This window comes from Balaenoptera musculus, chromosome 8, assembly GCF_009873245.2.
Source record: "Balaenoptera musculus isolate JJ_BM4_2016_0621 chromosome 8, mBalMus1.pri.v3, whole genome shotgun sequence".
In the NCBI taxonomy this organism is placed as follows: domain Eukaryota; kingdom Metazoa; phylum Chordata; class Mammalia; order Artiodactyla; family Balaenopteridae; genus Balaenoptera; species Balaenoptera musculus.
Window position 1 is genome coordinate 59,473,079 of NC_045792.1, and position 17,805 is coordinate 59,490,883.

The 17,805-nt window shown below is 45.7% G+C and overlaps 2 protein-coding genes across 17 annotated transcripts in view; both read left to right on the forward strand.

The window, feature by feature from the left end:
* Positions 1-5,261, forward strand: part of STIM1 (stromal interaction molecule 1) — a 202,465-nt gene extending 197,204 nt beyond the window's left edge. For 4 of the 13 annotated variants that reach the window (XM_036859684.1, XM_036859686.1, XM_036859687.1 and 1 more), the window contains one exon: positions 3,335-5,261. In XM_036859684.1, the coding sequence (XP_036715579.1) occupies positions 3,335-3,845 (511 nt within the window). In that variant the 3' untranslated portion in view covers positions 3,846-5,261. Of the gene's footprint in view, positions 1-1,002; positions 1,040-1,174; positions 1,338-2,446; positions 2,573-3,334 lie in introns of those variants that run through there. The other 9 variants (XM_036859689.1, XM_036859693.1, XM_036859692.1 and 6 more) reach the window with 6 other exon arrangements.
* A 1,406-nt stretch (positions 5,262-6,667) lies between these two features.
* RRM1 (ribonucleotide reductase catalytic subunit M1) overlaps positions 6,668-17,805 on the forward strand; it is a 42,599-nt gene continuing 31,461 nt past the window's right edge. Inside the window, exons 1-4 of one of the 4 annotated variants that reach the window (XM_036860978.1) lie at positions 6,668-7,011; positions 7,250-7,477; positions 12,742-12,830; positions 16,214-16,391. In XM_036860978.1, the coding sequence (XP_036716873.1) occupies positions 7,459-7,477; positions 12,742-12,830; positions 16,214-16,391 (286 nt within the window). In that variant the 5' untranslated portion in view covers positions 6,668-7,011; positions 7,250-7,458. Of the gene's footprint in view, positions 7,012-7,249; positions 7,478-12,741; positions 12,831-16,213; positions 16,392-17,805 lie in introns of those variants that run through there. The other 3 variants (XM_036860979.1, XM_036860980.1, XM_036860981.1) reach the window with 3 other exon arrangements.

The following is a 17,805-nucleotide window of genomic DNA, read 5'->3' on the forward strand; positions in this document are numbered from 1 at the left end:
GAGACTACAGGAATTTGGAAGTCATTGCAGTAGGCCATCAGGGGAGGTAACAAGGTCTTGGTATAGAAACGAGAGGATTAATTTGGTAACTGGCTTTGAGGGGTGGAGGAGAGGAAGGAGTGTAGGGTGATGCCCAGGTTTCTAGCTTGGGTGACTGAATGGTTGTAGTACCCTTCATGGAATTACTCTTCAGAAGGGGGGAAACAGATTTAGGGGTTTTGGACAGCGAGGTTTATAGGTCGGGCCGGCGTTAAAACACTCATGTCTGAGAAGGAAGTTAAGGTTCTGAAGGGTTAAGTAATTTTTCCCAGGCCCCAAAGCTAATTAGGAGCAGAACACAGACTAGGACTTGGCTTTCCATTCCAGGACACTCTGTTGGATATTTTTGTCCTTTCACAAGGTCTCAGTAAGTGAACTGTATAAGAACTGGTGAAAGGCTTTCTCCCACAGCCTGGGCTGGCAGCTGCAGGGACTTTCCCTGCTAACAGCTCAAGGTGATAGGCTGGGGTCAGAGATAGTAGCCTTGACCTCGCCTGAACAAGTTTAGAGGACCCTCAGGAAGTCCCTCTCCTCTGGAAGGACCTCTCATCTCTGAAGCTGTGACCATGGCTCAATCCTGGCCTCTGGGTTGCAGCCGGCTTACCCTGTTGCTTCCTTTTGGTCCTGCCTCACCCTGGATACCAATCTCTCTAGCTCTGCCCCTCGAACCTCTGGATAATTATCCTTGAAGGCTGTTCCTTTCTCTTTCACAAAAGGACAGCCTTTACTAGAAGCAGAGCTGCTCATCTTCATCCTCATCCTCATTTTCATCCAAAAGCCTAGGCAGGGAGACTGCCCTTCCCAATACGGATGGAGAGGACCGAAGTGGGTTGGGGGCACTAGAGGATGCTGTGAATCTCACGCTCCAAGGCCCAGGCTGAGGGCAGTGGGGAGGGAGGGTGGGAAGTACGTGCGTCTGCCTGGCCTGTTCACTACTGAATTTTCTTTTGCACCATGCATCAGAGGATCATCTCTAAAGGCAAACAGGCTCTCTAGTAAGGTTAGTAGCTTGGGGTGGGAGCCCAAGGCAGCCCAGCCTTTGGGGAGGGACACCCCTGACCTGAATTGTCTCAAAGATTCAGGGAGGGAAGGTGAGCTTGCCTCAATGGGCCTTTCCCCTCCTATATCCACCCAGGCTTCCTCCCAGGTTCTTTTCTTGCTTTGGAAGTCTCAGCTTTCGTTGATGATGGAGGCACAGAGGGATGGGAATCATGACCAAATGGGGCAGTGGGCCAGGAGGAGTGAGTCTGGGTAGACCCCAACCTCTTGACCTCTCGTCCTTCCTTGGCATTAGAAAGGTAGGCTCCTAGGATCCTCACCTCCTCAGCCTAGAGGGCCCCTCATCCCGGTGTGGCTGCTCCCCAGAATTTCCTTGGCACCATGCTCAGTGGTTCACATCTGTGTGGAAAAGGCAGGATACGGAGAGGATCATCTTGGGACCTAGAGAAACAAGGACACATTTAGACAGAAGCAAGGACACCATCAGAAACATGAAAGCAAATATGAGACAGTTCATAAACACTAGAGTAGGTGGCTGAAACAGTATTTGGAATGGGAGTTGGAGCTGGGATTGTTCTCTGCTGTCCCTTGTCTTCAGGAAGGTACTGGCCCACAGCGTGGCTGCTTAAGTTAATTGTTTCCTGCTGAGAATTAAACCTATAATAACTATTAGCCAACCTCCTGCTTTTGCCTGTTTTTGGAGCTTGGTGCCCTCCCTAATTTTTCCACCCACAGCCTCCTTCTTTCCGGGTCCTGCTGTGCTCTCCTCTCCCACTCATGACCCTTTCCCTTTGGTTTCCTGACTTGGATGTTTAAACATTTCCCTTAGCCCTCTCCTCTGCCTCTGCCATGGGCTCTCAGGCCTCTGGGAAAGGAGGAGGAGGATTAAGGGATTGTCAGGGGACTCCCATATCTACCCTTTTGTCTACAGAGGCAGGAGGTGTGGCGTCCAGAATTAGTTCATGGTCTTAGGAACAGCCAGCCCCTTAAAGGGTCTCGACTATCCTGGGCTGCCTCTGTGTGTGCATGTCCAGTGTGCAGTGCCGTGTCCCCGTAGCTCAGCCTTGCAAAGAAGCCTCTTGTGACTGGCCCACGGAAGGGTTTTCCTGCTTGACTGGCCTCATCATCTTCATTCCCACAATACTTTCTACATTTTCAAGTGCTTTGCCAACATATTTGGGCCTCCAAACAGTCTTGCAAGATAATTGAATTGGTGTTATCTTCATTTGGCCAAAATTGAGGACCAGCAAGGTTAGATGACTTGTCCAAGGTCACACAGCAAGCCTCAGGCAGAGATGGAAATTGAATTAGACCTTAGGACTTCCAGCACGCAGCTCTTCTGAACCACTGCTCCTTAAAGGCCAATGTCCTGTCTTTCTACGCCTCCCTACATTCTCCCTGTCTGCAGAGCTCTGAAAAAGACCCCAGCCTTCCTGCTGTCAGCCAGCTTTGGTTTGAACTCTGAAACACTTCTCTGTGACCTCCTTTGAATCCTGACAGAGGGTTGGAAGAGGCAGCATCTTGGCCTTTTGGGGTGGGTGAGGGATTGTTTGCAAGGCTGTTCTAACCTTTTTCTCCCCAGGCTGGGTCAGGCTCACTTATTGCATGTGCCCTGTTCCTTGGGGCCTGGCCCAGACTGGATGTGTCCCAGGGTGTGACAGGAATAAGTGGGGGAGGAAGGCATGGAAAATGGTGACTCAGAGAAATATATGGGTTCTGTGTTAGCTTAGGGTTCAGTCCTAAGAAATCTAGCCAGCTATGGAAGCAGAGATTTTATTGAGGAGGATGCCTGGGGCATTGAAGCCAATGGTTGCACCGGTTTAGGGCCTGGCCATTCATCAGGGGTGGGGCGCAGGCCTTAGAAAGCCCTTTGCCAGAAAGATAATGGTATAATGACATTTGTTTTTGCTTCTTGTCTGTCTCTTCTCTCTCCATCACTTTTCCCTCTTTCTTTTTTTCTCTCCCCTTGGTCCTCCTTATTTCTACCTGCTTCTCCTTTTGCTTTTCTTCCTCCCCAATTTTACTCTTTTCTCCTTATCCCTTCTCCAATCTATCCTTATTCCCTATTCCTTCCTTCTCTCTTATCCCGTGCTTATGGCCTGCTCAACTTCCCTCTGTTTCTCATTCTTCCCTCTTTCCCCCCTGCTATTCACCCTGTTTTCTCTCTCCTGCCCCTCTCTCCATCCCCATTTTCCTACCCTGCCCTTGTCTTCTCTCTTGGTCCCTCTCTCTTCAAATTCCCCCCTGCCCCCCATCCTCTATGTGTCCCTTTCTTCCTCTCTGACCTGTCTTACAGGGATTTGACCCATTCCGATTCGGAGTCCTCCCTCCACATGAGTGACCGCCAGCGTCTGGTCCTCAAGCCTCCTCAGATGGTCCGTGCTGCAGATGAGGCTCTCAGTGCCATGACTTCCAACGGCAGCCACCGGCTGATTGAGGGGGTCCATCCCGTCTCTCTGGTGGAGAAACTACCTGACAGCCCTGCCCTGGCCAAGAAGGCACTGCTGGCACTGAACCACGGGCTGGACAAGGCCCACAGCCTGATGGAGCTGAGCTCCCCAGCCCCACCTAGTGGTTCTCCACATTTGGATTCTTCCCGTTCTCACAGCCCCAGTTCCCCAGACCCAGACACGCCAGCTGGGGACAGCCGAGCCCTGCAGGCTAGCCGAAATACACGTATTCCCCACCTGGCCGGCAAGAAGGCCGTGGCTGAGGAGGATAATGGCTCCATTGGTGAGGAGACAGACTCCAGCCCAGGCCGGAAGAAGTTTCCCCTCAAAATCTTTAAGAAGCCTCTTAAGAAGTAGGCAGGATGAGGGTGGCAGTTGTGGGACAGCTTGTCCTTACCTGGTCTTCTGCCTCCCCTTCCCTCCCTTCCAAGATACCTGGCCCCCAGCATGGGGCATGGGAGGGGCTGGCCCTGGGGCCTGGGCACTGTACATACTTGCCCCCCGTATCCTTGGGTCCTTCAACATTATTTATTAACTGACCACCATGGCCTGCCTGCCCTGCCTCCCTCCCACCCGTGGGCTGCTGCTGTCACTCCTCTCCACTTCAGTGCATGTCTTAGTTGCTGTCCCCTCAGCTCCCGGTCCGCCTCTGGGCTCCAGCTTCTGTCTCTGCTGTCCCAGTTTTGAGGTTTGGTTTCTTGTTTCTGTCTCCTGCTTTCGGGCTCCTCCCTCCCACCACTCCCCAACTTCCCCTAGCAGCTAGGGGGGACGAGAGGGGGAGTAACTTCTGACAGCTGTGCCTCAGATCTCTTCCACCCCGCCGACGATGGTTCTGTTTGCCCCACACTGGGGCCTAGGACCTAATATTTGCGGTTTGTTCTCTGGGAGTGTGGTGGGCCAGAGGGAACCTCGGCCTGGAGCTCACTGAGGCCTCCAGGGGTCCATGGGGGAGCGAAACCAATTCCTAGAGAACAAGCCACTAGAGTTCTGAAAAGAGGCTAGGCTAGGGGGTGGATGGGAAGAGACTTCTCCTAGTTGGAGGATGAGTGGAAGCCAGAGATGTGGGCTACAAGGCAGTCACCTTTTCTCTCTTCTCTCACCCACACCTGCTTCTCTATTATCCCCGCTCCCCCACCCTGCAGGAGGGTTTGTCTATAAGAGGTGCTGCCCAAATGCTCCCCAAGCGTCATTACTCCTGAGGCTCAGGACAGTGGGCTCCCGTGGCCGTGGGAGCCTCAGCTATGATACAGGGCTCTAATGGGGCCCTGGAGCTGTTGGGCAGGATGTTGTCACATTTGAACCAAAAGACAGTTTAAAGTTGAAAAATGAAATCTCCTGAATTTCCCAAGTGCCTGCACCGCATACTTGCCCTGTCAGACCCCATTTCCATGTTACTGCATAGCCTGGGCCAGAGGCTCACGAAGGACACAGCCGGTTTAGGGAAGGGGGTGGCTAAGGAAGATGGTGTAGGTCAAGGTGGCTGTGTGACCACTTCCCCGCCCTTCCCATCCTCTAGACAACTCTCTCCCTTCCCTGGTTTTGCAATGGCTGTGAAGGTATTTTCCCTCTGCCCCACTCCCTGCCGTGTCTTTACTCTGGGATCCTATTTTGGGCCTGGGGTGGGGCCACCTGGGGCTGGTCTTGGGAGGGTGCTAGGCTGCAGACTGCCTTGTACCCCCTGGACACCCTCACATGGGTTTTTCTGTGTTATTTCATAAGACTCTTTGAAGTCCAATAAAGCATGTAGGAGATTTTAACCTCTGCTGGCTTTGACTGACTCTCCTTGTGTTCTCTGTGCTCTTTGTGGCATAGCAGACAGGATGAAGAGACATTTCTCCGCTGCCAAGGGAAAGTGAAACTCTCATACACATTCCCAAAAGCTCTCTGGGTAGGGTTACCAGATGAAATACAGGACGCAGTATTTGAATATTAGACAAACAAATTTTTAGTATAATTACGTCCCATGAAATATTGGGGATACATTTTTATTAGCTAAATCTGGCAACCCTATCTCTAGGCCATCTGACCCTATCTATCGTATGGCTTCACTTATCACCTGTGACTGTGAGAATTACAGGCATAACTCATTTTATTGCACTTCGCGAGTATTGCGTTTTTTACAGATTGAAGATTTGTGGCAAGCAAGTCTTATCAGCGCCATTTTTCTAACAGCATTTGCTTACTTCACGTCTCTGTGTCACATTTGGTAGTTCTTGCAATATTTCAAACCCTCCACCAGCCAAAAGATTACCACTTGCTGAAGGCTCAGATGGTGGTTAACATTTTTTAGCAACAAAGTTTTTTTTATTAAGGTATGTACATTTTTTAAATAGACATAATGCTATTGCACACTTAATAGACTACAGTATAGTGTAAATATAACTTTTATATGCACCGGGAAACCAAAAAATTTGTGTGACTTGCTTTATTGTGATACTCGCTATATTGCAGTTGTCTGGAACCAATATCTTTGAGGTATTGCTGTACTTCACAGGAACCTTGGAACCACCTTGAGGGCAGTAAGGAACCAGTGAAAGGTTTTAGGGAGGGGATGCCACGTGAGATATCATAAAAATCAGTCTGCCTAGCCCAAATCAGAAGCTTCTACACCAGCCTTGTGAGTCATGTCTCACCTATTCTGACTCCCCACATTCCGTAACCAAGTCCTGTCCATTCCACCTCCACGAGCCACATCCACCGGATAATTCTAAAAGCAAATGGATCATAGCCCTGCCCTGCTCAAAACTCTGCCCGGGCTCGTTCCCATTTCCGTCAAGATAAACTCCAAAGGCCCTTGGCCTAGCAAGGCTCTCTTCCAACCTGAGTGCGAGATTTCAGGCCGCCCTAAGGGCCCTGGGGCTCCCAGCCTCCGGCTGCGGATCTCAGGCTAGAGCTCAGCTCTGACGGCAGTCTTGGGGTATCATCATGTAACAGTCTTCAAGACAAGAAAAAGCGGACGGTTGGGGTTTTGCTCTTTCAAAAGTACTTGAACCGCCCTGACTTCTGCGGGGCCTGCCGGCGAGAGAGGCGGGGCTACGCCTGGCGGGCTCTGCGCGCTACGTCCGGCCGCGGCGCCCCAAATTGGGCTTTGCCCACACCCAACATGGCGGCCGGAGAGCGGCGCTCACGCCGGCGCGCCCACACCCAACACGGCCGTGGGAGAGGCTCCGTCTCCTGGGCCCTGCCCACACTCAACATGGCGGCTGCGGGGGAAGTCGACCCTCTGCTACGCTAGGCCTGCCCACCGGCCTCGGCGCTGGCAGCTTCGCGTAACATCCCGCGAGCTTTGTCGCGCCGCTTTTGCGTTGCGGCTGGCGGGAGCGGGAAGAGGATTCAGATTGCCTTGCTCTGCTCAGTGGAGGGAAAGTGCACTCTGGCCCAGGCCCTGCACCCGAGTAACCCCTCGAGCCTGACCCTCCGCGCTCTGCCACCTTCTCGATCCCGCCGGCGCCTCAGAGCTGCAGCCACGTCTCGCATCCCTCGGCGCCTCAGCCACTAGCTGCGATGCACGTTATCAAGCGAGGTGAGAGGCCGGGGAGGAGGCCGTGGGTGAGGTACGCGGGCTGCCGCCGCCCTAGCAGTTAGCCGCGCCCGCCCGCCTCCGCCACTTCCCGCGCTGCCGGCGGCAGCTTCCCGCCCTGTCACCTGCTCGGCCTCCTGCCCTTTCGTCTGTCTGTCCCCAACCCGCCTCTGGCCTTTAGTCTGCGCCCCTTGGCTCTGCCATGCGGCCGCATTTCTAAAGAGTAACACCTTCCCTTTAGCGAATAGTAGCTGTGCGCGCGGGAAGAGGATTCAGATTGCCTTGCTCTGCTCAGTGGAGGGAAAGTGCGCTCTGGCCCTAACTCCAGGTCCTGCACCCGACTAACCCCTCGAGCCTGACCCTTCGCGCTCTGCCACCTTCTCGATCCCGCCGGCGCCTCAGAGCTGCAGCCGCGTCTCGCATCCCTCGGCGCCTCAGCCACTAGCTGCGATGCACGTTATCAAGCGAGGTGAGAGGCCGGGGAGGAGGCCGTGGGTGAGGTACGCGGGCTGCCGCCGCCCTAGCAGTTAGCCGCGCCCGCCCGCCTCCGCCACTTCCCGCGCTGCCGGCGGCAGCTTCCCGCCCTGTCACCTGCTCGGCCTCCTGCCCTTTCGTCTGTCTGTCCCCAACCCCCCTCTGGCCTTTAGTCTGCGCCCCTTGGCTCTGCCATGCGGCCGCATTTCTAAAGAGTTAACACCTTCCCTTTAGCGAATAGCAGCTGTGCGCGCACAGCTCTTTGCAGGCGGTACTTGATTCCTCACCGGGAGCCCCTGAGGTAGGGGTTATTGGGTCCGCTTCGCGGGTGAAGATACTGAAGCGCAGAGAGAGGTGCGGAGACTGCCCGGTCACCCGGTTAGATGCTGGTGAGGCCAGGCTTCGAACCCATAGCGAACAACAGAGTTTTATTTGAAAGGCTTGGTCACCTGTCCTAGGCGCGGGGGGAGCTAGTAAAGCAGGGGCTCTGCACCCTACACGGGCACCTACCAGCTTCCTGATCTCTTTTGTGGGGTGAAAAACGTCAGGCTCAGATACAGACATCTCCACGGAGTTTGCCCTTCGTAAGGGATGTGTTGCCGTTTGCCCCAGGAGTGGTCCCAGAGGAGTTTGGGATCGGGACTGGCTGGCCTTACCCTTGATGGGAAGAGATATGGAATTAGAGTAGGGTGGCCAAGACATCTTCTGGCAGGGTGGGGGACCGCGATGAGCCAGGGACTTGTGTTCTTCCTCAACACTTATTTCCCGTTAGGCTTGCTGAGTACCTTCCTTTGTGTCAGTCCTTTGCTTCATTCTGTGAAATTAATTATAAGAGGAGACAGACTCCGGAAAAGGTTTAATCAGGTTGGAAAAACAAGAGCAAAACATTCTCTTAACAGAGAACCATATGGGACAGGTACGAACACGTTTTGAGTCGACTCTACTTGCCTCTGTTGAAGCAAAGAAGTTATTTCAAAATTGCAGGCACTTTGTAAACACTGACTGACTGATTGTTTTGTCCACTAGGCTGTGAGTGTTTCAGAGATGGGGACTTTATGCCCACACTTAGCACAGGACCTGCCATGAATAGATGCTCATTCATGAGTGGATGAGAATAATTATTTTAAAATATAGGATATGATGAGTGTTGTGAGTAGGCAGGTAGTTGATTTGGTTGTAACTAGGTGGCGTACAGCTGAGAGATGGAGAGGTGGACAGTGGTGGCCCTTCCTGTCATTAGTATCTTTAGAACATCATTCTCTGTATTTCCCTGGTCTCCCATTTTAGCTGATGAGACCAAAGACCAAAATACGTAGTGCACTTTTATTGGTCCATACCTGTGAGTGAGAGAGGAGCATTCAGTTTTTTAGACCTTTAGAAAAAGGTATGTAAGTATGAGGAGCCCTTATGATAAATCTGTAACAGATGAATTGAAAACTTGTGGACATAGATCTCTGGAGTGGGTAACACCTCTGTGTTGCATTTTTAACCTTTTGGGTCCACTTTCAAATACTGTGGTTTAAAAAGTACTATCTACAACAAACTCTAAAAGGCAGGTCTTATTTTTTTTCTCATTCCTTCAGAGAACATAATGTGATCCAGATGGTTTGCTGCTAGACTCTGCCAGGCTTGTTTTTTCTTTTCTTTTTTTTTTTTTAATTTTTATTAGTTATCTATTTTATACATATTAATGTATATACGTCAGTCCCAGTCTCCCAATTCACACCCCCCCCCCCGCCCCCCAGCACTTTCCTCCCTTGGTGTCCATACGTTTATTCCCTATATCTGTGTCTCTATTTCTGCCTTGCAAACTGGTTCATCTGTAAAGGCTTGTTAATATACAATGTTGTACTTAGATTTGTTTCTTTATTTTATTTTTGATCTTTAATTTGCTTAGGATATTCCCCCCCCCCCATTTTTGGCATGATAGTATAGTAGCAGACTAACTCATGTAGGTTTTGTTAATCTTAATGTAATTATTCAGGAGATCAACTAGCAGTCTACCTAAAGTATTACTTACTGAATGTGCTAATATCTTGCTAAGCACCATGAGGGAAATAATAGAGGGAGAAGGCATCTCCATCTTCCATGATTTTAGGGCTGTTAGGGATGCAGGAATAATCCATATGAAAATTGATAGATAACAGAAGGGAATAGTAGATGAGTTTTTCTCATCTGCTGTCTTGGGCTATTTTTCTTGGTGGGACAGTATCGTATTGCTCAAGGAGATTAAGGTTAAAAAAAAAGTTGAGAACCAATGGAACAAATGCAGTGTAGCTGAGTTGTAAAGTGTGCTTTGGAATTTAGTATAGTGTTTTCAAAACTTTGCATTTTACATCATGACTGAGTACACACACATGTATATGTAAGTATTTACATAAAGCTGAAACAAAAGTTTGCAAAATAATACCTTTTAAAGCATCTGTTTGCACTCTGATAATCTCTTCTATTCCATATCCTTTGTCTATCCCTCCCTCTCTTCTCCCTTCGTCCCTCCCATCCTTTCTAATTCCCTTTACAGCCCACTGTGTTACAATATTTTACAGATCTGTGTGGATACTGTGCTGGGCACTGAGGTTACCGTGGTGAGTAGGCAGACATAGTTCTTGTTTTCAAAGATCTTTACAATCAATTGAGAAAGATAGACAAGAACAATAATATAATAACATATGTTCAATATTCTAATAGGTAAAGTATAGGCTATAGAAGCCCATTCATTCAATTATTCAGAAGGTCTTTACAGTCATTCCTCAATATCCACGGGCATTTGGTTCCAGGACCTGCTGTGGATACCAAAATCCGTGTATGCTCAAGTCCCATAGTAGTCCCTCGGCCTCTGTGGGTTTTGCATCTGTGACTTCCAGTTCCCCATCCAGGGCTCCAACCAACTGCAGATCGTAAATTGTACGTGATCCACGGTTGGTTGAATCTGTTCATGTGGAACCCATGGATACAGAGGGCTGACTATATTCAGCACCTCTTTATGCCAGGAACTGTTTTAGGTACTGGGAATTCAGCAGTGAACAAAACAAGCTAAATCCCTTTTCTCATTGGAGTTTACATTCTGCAGTGAGTGACAGTAGTTAAGTGTATATAAGAAACAAGTAAACATGTAAGAACCAGTTAATTCCAGATAGTGGTTAGTGAGATGATGGTAGTAAAACAGGGTAATGTGATGAAGATGAATGAGAAAGTAATCTTGGTTTGTATCCTCAGGGAGGGAGCTGACATTTGAGCTGAGCCCTGAATAATACTAAGAGCCAGCTATGTGAAGATCCATGGGCTGAACGTTGCAGGTAGAGGGAATAGAAAGTTCATATCTTGTAAAAGAGACACACACATCCTTGGTCTTACAGTATTAGCAAAGTCTTCCTGAAGAGAGAGGAATTAAGAAAGACAGCTTACACCCAAGAGGAAATCAGACAATTAGTGTTCTACAGGACTTCACAGGAGGAAGAGGTCAATGTGGGTTACAGTTGTTGGGGCAGGTTTCATGGATGTGGTGAGACTTGAATAGTGAGTAGGAGTTAGACGTATGGAAAGGTGGAAGAGGGACTTGTAGGCAGAGTAAGGTATAAACAGTGATATGGATGTGGGAATGGGAGGCCCTGTTGGGACTTAGGCTATTTCACAAGGAACAGTAGAGGAGATGTGGTACCGAATTAAGGAAGGCCTTGTTTGAGAGGATAATAATGTAAGCAGGGATTAGTGATATGATAAAATCAACATGTGGGTTGAAAAAAAATGACAAAGAGGAATGATAGGCTAGAGAACAGTGGATCATTGGTCCTTTAGCCCCTTAGTGTGCCTCCACTTTCCAGTGTGAATTAAGACAATTGCCATCGTACTTTCTGTCAGTTTCCTGATTAATTTGGCAGCTGCAGATTCTCAGTTTGCTAATATTGCCTTGTGGTCACCTGTCTGCCTAATCAGCTGGTAGAGCATTGAGGGCTCAGTCCCAGTGTAGGCCAGCTAATTAACTGTATTCCAGAGTTAAACACTGCATATGTGAGTCTGGTTAGAAAAGGAGATCACATTGGTGATCAGAAAGAGAAGGGCTATCTTAGTTAATATATCAGTGTTTAAGAAAAACTAACTTGTTCTATTGATGATGGGTTACTAGTGATATCTTATTGTTTATTTATTCTTCATCAAACATTTGAGAAAGTCCTTGGGCCAGCCAGGACTTTTTGTTAGGAAGAGCAAAGAGCAATAGGATCTAAGTCCAAAACCATAAAAGGACTAACTAGATGAGGTCCATATGTATATGCTTCCATATCTCCAAAATAAAAACTAAGAGGTTGCCTCTGGAAGATTGTTTTGAGTTACAAATAGAAAGAAGTACTTCTTTACATGGTGTGAAGTAAATTCAAAATCATTAATTACTCTAGGAGAGTATGTAAGCCAAATTTATCGTGAAGATGTTAGAATGGAGACAGGTTTATAAATCATTTAGCATTCAATAAATATTTGAGTACCTACTATGTGGTAGGCCTTGGTCTTTGGTCTGGGCAGTGGGGAATACATTGGTACATAAACCGTGACAAAATCTTTTTCGTTTTGGAAATTGTATTCTAGTGGATGGGGAGAGCCACACAATAAACAAATACGTAAGTAAAATATAGAGTATGTCAGATGACCATAAGTGCTGTAGAGAAAAATAAAGCATAGAAAGAGGATAAAGAGGAGCAAGGCTGTGTTTGGGGCATTGCAGTTTAAAATAGAGTGATCCGGGAAAGCCTTATTGAGAAGGTGACATTGAGCAAAGACCTAAAATAGGTATAGATAGCAAGGAGCCAGGGTTGCCACGGTATGGTGAGTGAGGAAGGTGGGAGAGTAGGAGATGAAGTTGGGGAAGGGGGCACACAAGGCAGGTTGTGTAAGATTCTGTGGACTGTTGTAATGATTTTGACTTGATTCTGAAGGAGATGATAAACTTCTATTGGGCGGCAGTGGGTAGTGATATGATTTTGACTTAAGTTTTAAAGAATAATTCTGCCTGTCATTTGGACAAGGTGGGGTAGGGAAATTTATTGCAAGAATCCATCTGATGTATAATGTAAGGGAAGACAGTATAGAATCCCTACTTTTTGAAGATGAAAAAATAATCTCTCTGAACTGTTGGGGGTCTGAATCTTTTATCTATGAAATAGCATTTTGTGTTGGCCAATTTAAAAAGTTTACATGCTGATTACATTTGATTCTTTGACATTGCTCTCTTAATAAGTGTTAACATGAATTTATGGTTTGATTCTTTAGATGGCCGCCAAGAGCGAGTTATGTTTGACAAAATTACATCTCGAATCCAGAAGCTTTGTTATGGACTCAATATGGACTTTGTTGATCCTGTAAGTAAATAGGCTTTATATCTTGGGTTCCTTGCTTCATGTGCTTCTTTTTACTTGTCTCTTAACTCTGGCCCTTCACGCACTTGCTCTGTATTTTGGTTTGGCCTTGGATATAAAATGTGAATTTATTGCTTAAAACTTTTTTTTTCCTGGGAATTCCCTAGCGGTCCAGTGGTTAGGACATGGTGCTTTCACTGCCACGGCCTGGGTTTGATCCCTGGTCGGGGAACTAAGATTCCCGCAAGCCGTGTGGCGTGGCAAAAAAAATAAAACAAACAGACAAAAAAAACAAAACAAAACTTTTTTTCTAAATCTTGGTCTGTGCTGTGAGTTCTGACTTTTCAGAGAACTATAAAAGTGAGCAAAGAGGAAAACTTGACATTAACATTTCATATTAGAGACTTCTTTGAGTAAATTATTTTATACATAAGTGGAAAAAACTTGTTTTGGAATTGTGGTCATTTGGGTAGAAACTGGTTGGAAATTTGCTTTTTTGTTATCTATGTAGAAAGACTACATTAAAGTAATATAAAGTAATATAAAAGTAATATAAAATAAATTTCATGGCCAGCATTTAAATTAAGGAGAGCCAGCTGTTCATAAGCAAGTTGCTGTGCTTTTCTCTTTCTATAACTCCTCTACTCTAGACCCTCAGCATCCCTTATCTAGACTGCTATCTGTAGTGGTCTCTGAAGTGTTCTCCTGGTCTTCCTCTCATCTTGCCGTCTTCAAATACATCTTCCACATGGCTTTCAAAATGATCTTACTAAGCGGAGTCTCTAAGAGCCTTCTTTTTTTTAAACCCATACTGCCCCATCCTTATTTAGGTATTTTATCTGTACTACTCTAGCACTTGTGCTGGCCTCATAGCATTAACCACCTAGTATAGAAATAAATTATATGTCTCTGTCCTCCCCTAGAATTGCTGGGGGGGCCTGTATCTTGTTCTTGTGATATCCACAATGCTTAACACATATATAATTAGATGCTCGATAAATATTGAATTGACCAAAATGGTCAAAAGAAAATAATTTTATACAGCTTTAAAATATGCCTGTTATAAATTCCCTTTTACATTTAGAAATCTAGACAGTAATTAGAATAGTAGACTATTAGAGTTGGAACGAACCTGAGAGATCATCTTATTTCATCTTCCTTGTTTTATAGATAAGGAAGGCCCAAAGTGAAGGGGAGTGACTTGTTCAAGTGAGTGGGAGTGTAGGAAGAAGAACCTAGGTATCTTGACTCGTAGATGTTCTGTTGCCTCATGCACATATTTCAGAGTGCAGGTGTGCTAGAGCTGACTCAAGCTTTCTAGGGTAGATTTAGTTGAAAAAGTCGACGTGTTTTTAGATCTGGCATGGTTATTAGCACACAGACGTTATTTTGTTCTGAGTTCTGATTACTTGCCATGTAGCACCAGAAATCATTTAGAAGACTTCACTACTCTTTTACTGAACATGACTTAATTGTTGGATCTGAGAAGAAAGTGATCAGGAGCAACTTGAGCTTAGGTCTGAAATTTAATTGGAATAGATTTTAAACTAGTAATTACACACTTTTTTTTGAGGGGGCATGCTTTCGTCAACTGGGAAATGGCATTCATTTTCTGTTGGATTAATCTGTTTTTTTTTTGTTTTTTTTTTTCGGCTGCATGGCTTGTGGGATCTTAGTTCCCCAACCAGGGATTGAACCCGTGGCCCCTGCAGTGGAAGCTTGGAGACACAGCCACTGGACCACTGGGGAATTTCCTAATCTATTTTTTTTTTTAAAGATTCAGTAAACACATACATATATACAACTTAGAATTTGTCTTTCTTGACTTATGCATTGTGTGTTTTATTTATCTATCTATTTATTTATTTTTTAACATCTTTATTGGAGTATAATTGCTTTACAATGGTGTGTTTGTTTCTGCTTTATAACAAAGTGAATCAGCTATACATATACATATATCCCCATATCTCTTCCCTCTTGCGTCTCCCTCCCTCCCACCCTCCCTATCCCACCCCTCTAGGTGGTGCTAGGTGGTCACAAAGCACCAAGCTGATCTCCCTGTGCCATGGGCTGCTTCCCACTAGTTATTGACTTTACATTTGGTAGTGTATATATGTCCATGCCACTCTCTCACTTTGTCCCAGCTTACCCTTCCCCCTCCCCATGTCCTCAAGTCCATTCTCTAGTGGGGCTGCGTCTTTATTCCCGTCCTGACCCTAGGTTCTTCATAAACATTTTTTTTTTTAGATTCCATATATATGTGTTAGCATTGAGTGTTTTAAAGAGGGGTATCTCTTACAGTACGGTCTTGAAAACAGTGAAATGCATTGAGGTTGAATGGGATGTGGAGCCAGAAGACTTAGACAGTAAAGCTTGGGCAAGTCCCAGTAACCTGGTTCCTCATGTAAAGTGGTGATAGTTATATACCCATCTCACAGGTAATTGTGAAATGTCAGAGAAGATCATGAAAGTTGAGATATTTTGTAGTTTGTGAAATGTTAAAGAAAGAGTAGCCGTCAAATTATTTGATGACTCAGCCCCAACTCTAACTTATGTCTTCATCTCCTTTCATTGGAATGATTAAAGTTTGATTCATTTGCTCTCCTGTACTTGTCCTTAGGTAGAATTGGGGCAAAATGGGTAAGTATGTAGCGTGAACCCTGATTATATAGAGAGAATTTGAATGAAAGATGGGAAAATAATTGTGGAATCATTGGTCTGTTTTCAGCTGTTTCCCTGTGTGACTGTTAATCTTTGTAACAGCTCTACTTAGATTTTAAAACTAACTTCCTTCCTTCCTCCCTTCCTCCCCCCCTTTCTTTCTTTCTCTTTCTCTCTTTCTTTCTTTCCACACTTCTTCATTGTATATGTAGTATACATTTTCTAGCAGCTCTATTGGCTTATGAATTCTCATTACTAAATTTTCCACAGCCCACCATTCTGAAAGATAATTTTTCATAAAAGGAAGTTGTCTTTTATTTTGATATAGGGGCTTCCCTGGTGGCGCAGTGGTTGAGAATCTGCCTGCCAATGCAGGGGACACGGGTTCGAGCCCTGGTCTGGGAAGATCCCACATGCCGCGGAACAACTAGGCCCGTGAGCCACAATTACTGAGCCTGCGCGTCTGGAGCCTGTGCTCTGCAACAAGAGAGGCCGCGATAGTGAGAGGCCCTCGCACCGCGATGAAGAGTGGCCCCCACTTGCCGCAAGTAGAGAAAAGCCCTCGTACAGAAACAAAGACCCAACACAGCCATAAATAAATAAATAAAAATTAAAAAAAAAAGTAGATTTATTTTGATATAAATTGATTGTTTTCTTCATTGCTCTCTTAAGGAAGCTGTTGGTTCTTGGGAAAGCACAAGTAATTCTTGGCTTTGCTTTTATAGGCTCAGATCACCATGAAAGTAATCCAAGGCTTATACAGTGGGGTCACTACTGTGGAACTAGATACTTTGGCTGCTGAAACAGCTGCGACCTTGACTACTAAGCACCCTGACTATGCCATCCTGGCAGCAAGGATTGCCGTCTCTAACTTGCACAAAGAAACAAAGAAAGTATTCAGTGGTGAGTCTAGAGGAAAAAGTTAGAAAGAATTTAGTATTCTCAGAAAATTTATAAGGGTACTAGAATGAAACCTTGAGTGTCAAAAAGAGAAGTTCCATCTTGTTTAAAAAAGCAAAGTGTGCAGGTTAGTGGCAGAGGGAGACTAGAACTTCCTATTTCTCCATGCTGCTGACCTGCTGCATGGAAGGGTCAATGTATACTTTTATCTTTTTGTTTCTTTTTTCTTTTTTTTTTGAAGCCCATCTTTAGATGCTTGGTGGTGGTGTGGTTGGAAAAAAGAATAATATTTATTGATAGTTTCTGGGTTAAACAAAGTGTTACAGTCAGTCTTTTGTCACCATTAGCACTCCCATTTTATAGCTCAGGGAATGTGGGCAAAGGAAGGTTAAATAATTTGTTAGGTATATAAAAAGTGGTATATAAGAAGTCAGCTGGTAGACTGAGAGTAGAAATCTTTCAGCTTTCAATTCCAGATCTGTTATATGGGGACTTAAACATTTTATCTCCCTCTTCAGTAGATTTATTGTAAAGATATCAGTTCTCCCAAAATTGACTATGGATTCAAGTCAAATTCAGTCAGAATGCCAGCTTTGCGTGTATGTGTATCATATGTATAAATGTAGAGGACTAAGTACTGCTATGATGTCTGGAAGAGAGAGGGCTTATTACTAAATGTGCATTTATAGAAGTAAAATGCCTGGGATGATAGGTTTTGAATTAAAAAATTTTTTTTTAAACATCTTTATTGGAGTATAATTGCTTTACAATGGTGTGTTACTTTCTGCTTTATAACAAAGTGAATCAGTTATACATATACATATATTCCCATATCTCTTCCCTCTTGCGTCCCTCCCTCCCACCCTCCCTATCCCACCCCTCTAGGTGGTCACAAAGCACCGAGCTGATCTCCCTGTGCTATGCGGCTGCTTCCCACTAGCTATCTATTTTACATTTAGTAGTGTATATATGTCCATGCCACTCTCTCACCCTGTCGCATCTTACCCTTCCCCCTCCCCATATCCCCAAGTCCATTCTCTAGTAGGTCTGTGTCTTTATTCCCGTCTTGCCACTAGGTTCTCCATAACCTTTTTTTTTTTTTTCCCTTAGATTCCATATATATGTGTTAGCATACTGTATTTGTTTTTCTCTTTCTGACTTTCTTCACTCTGTATGACAGACTCTAACTCCATCCACCTCACTACAAATACCTCCATTTCATTTCTTTTTATGGCTGAGTAATATTCCATTGTATATATGTGCCACATCTTCTTTATCCATTCATCCGATGATGGACACTTAGGTTGCTTCCGTGTCCTGGCTATTGTAAATAGAGCTGCAATGAACATTGTGGTACATGACTCTTTTTGAATTATGGATTTCTCAGGGTATATGCCCAGTAGTGGGATTGTTGGGT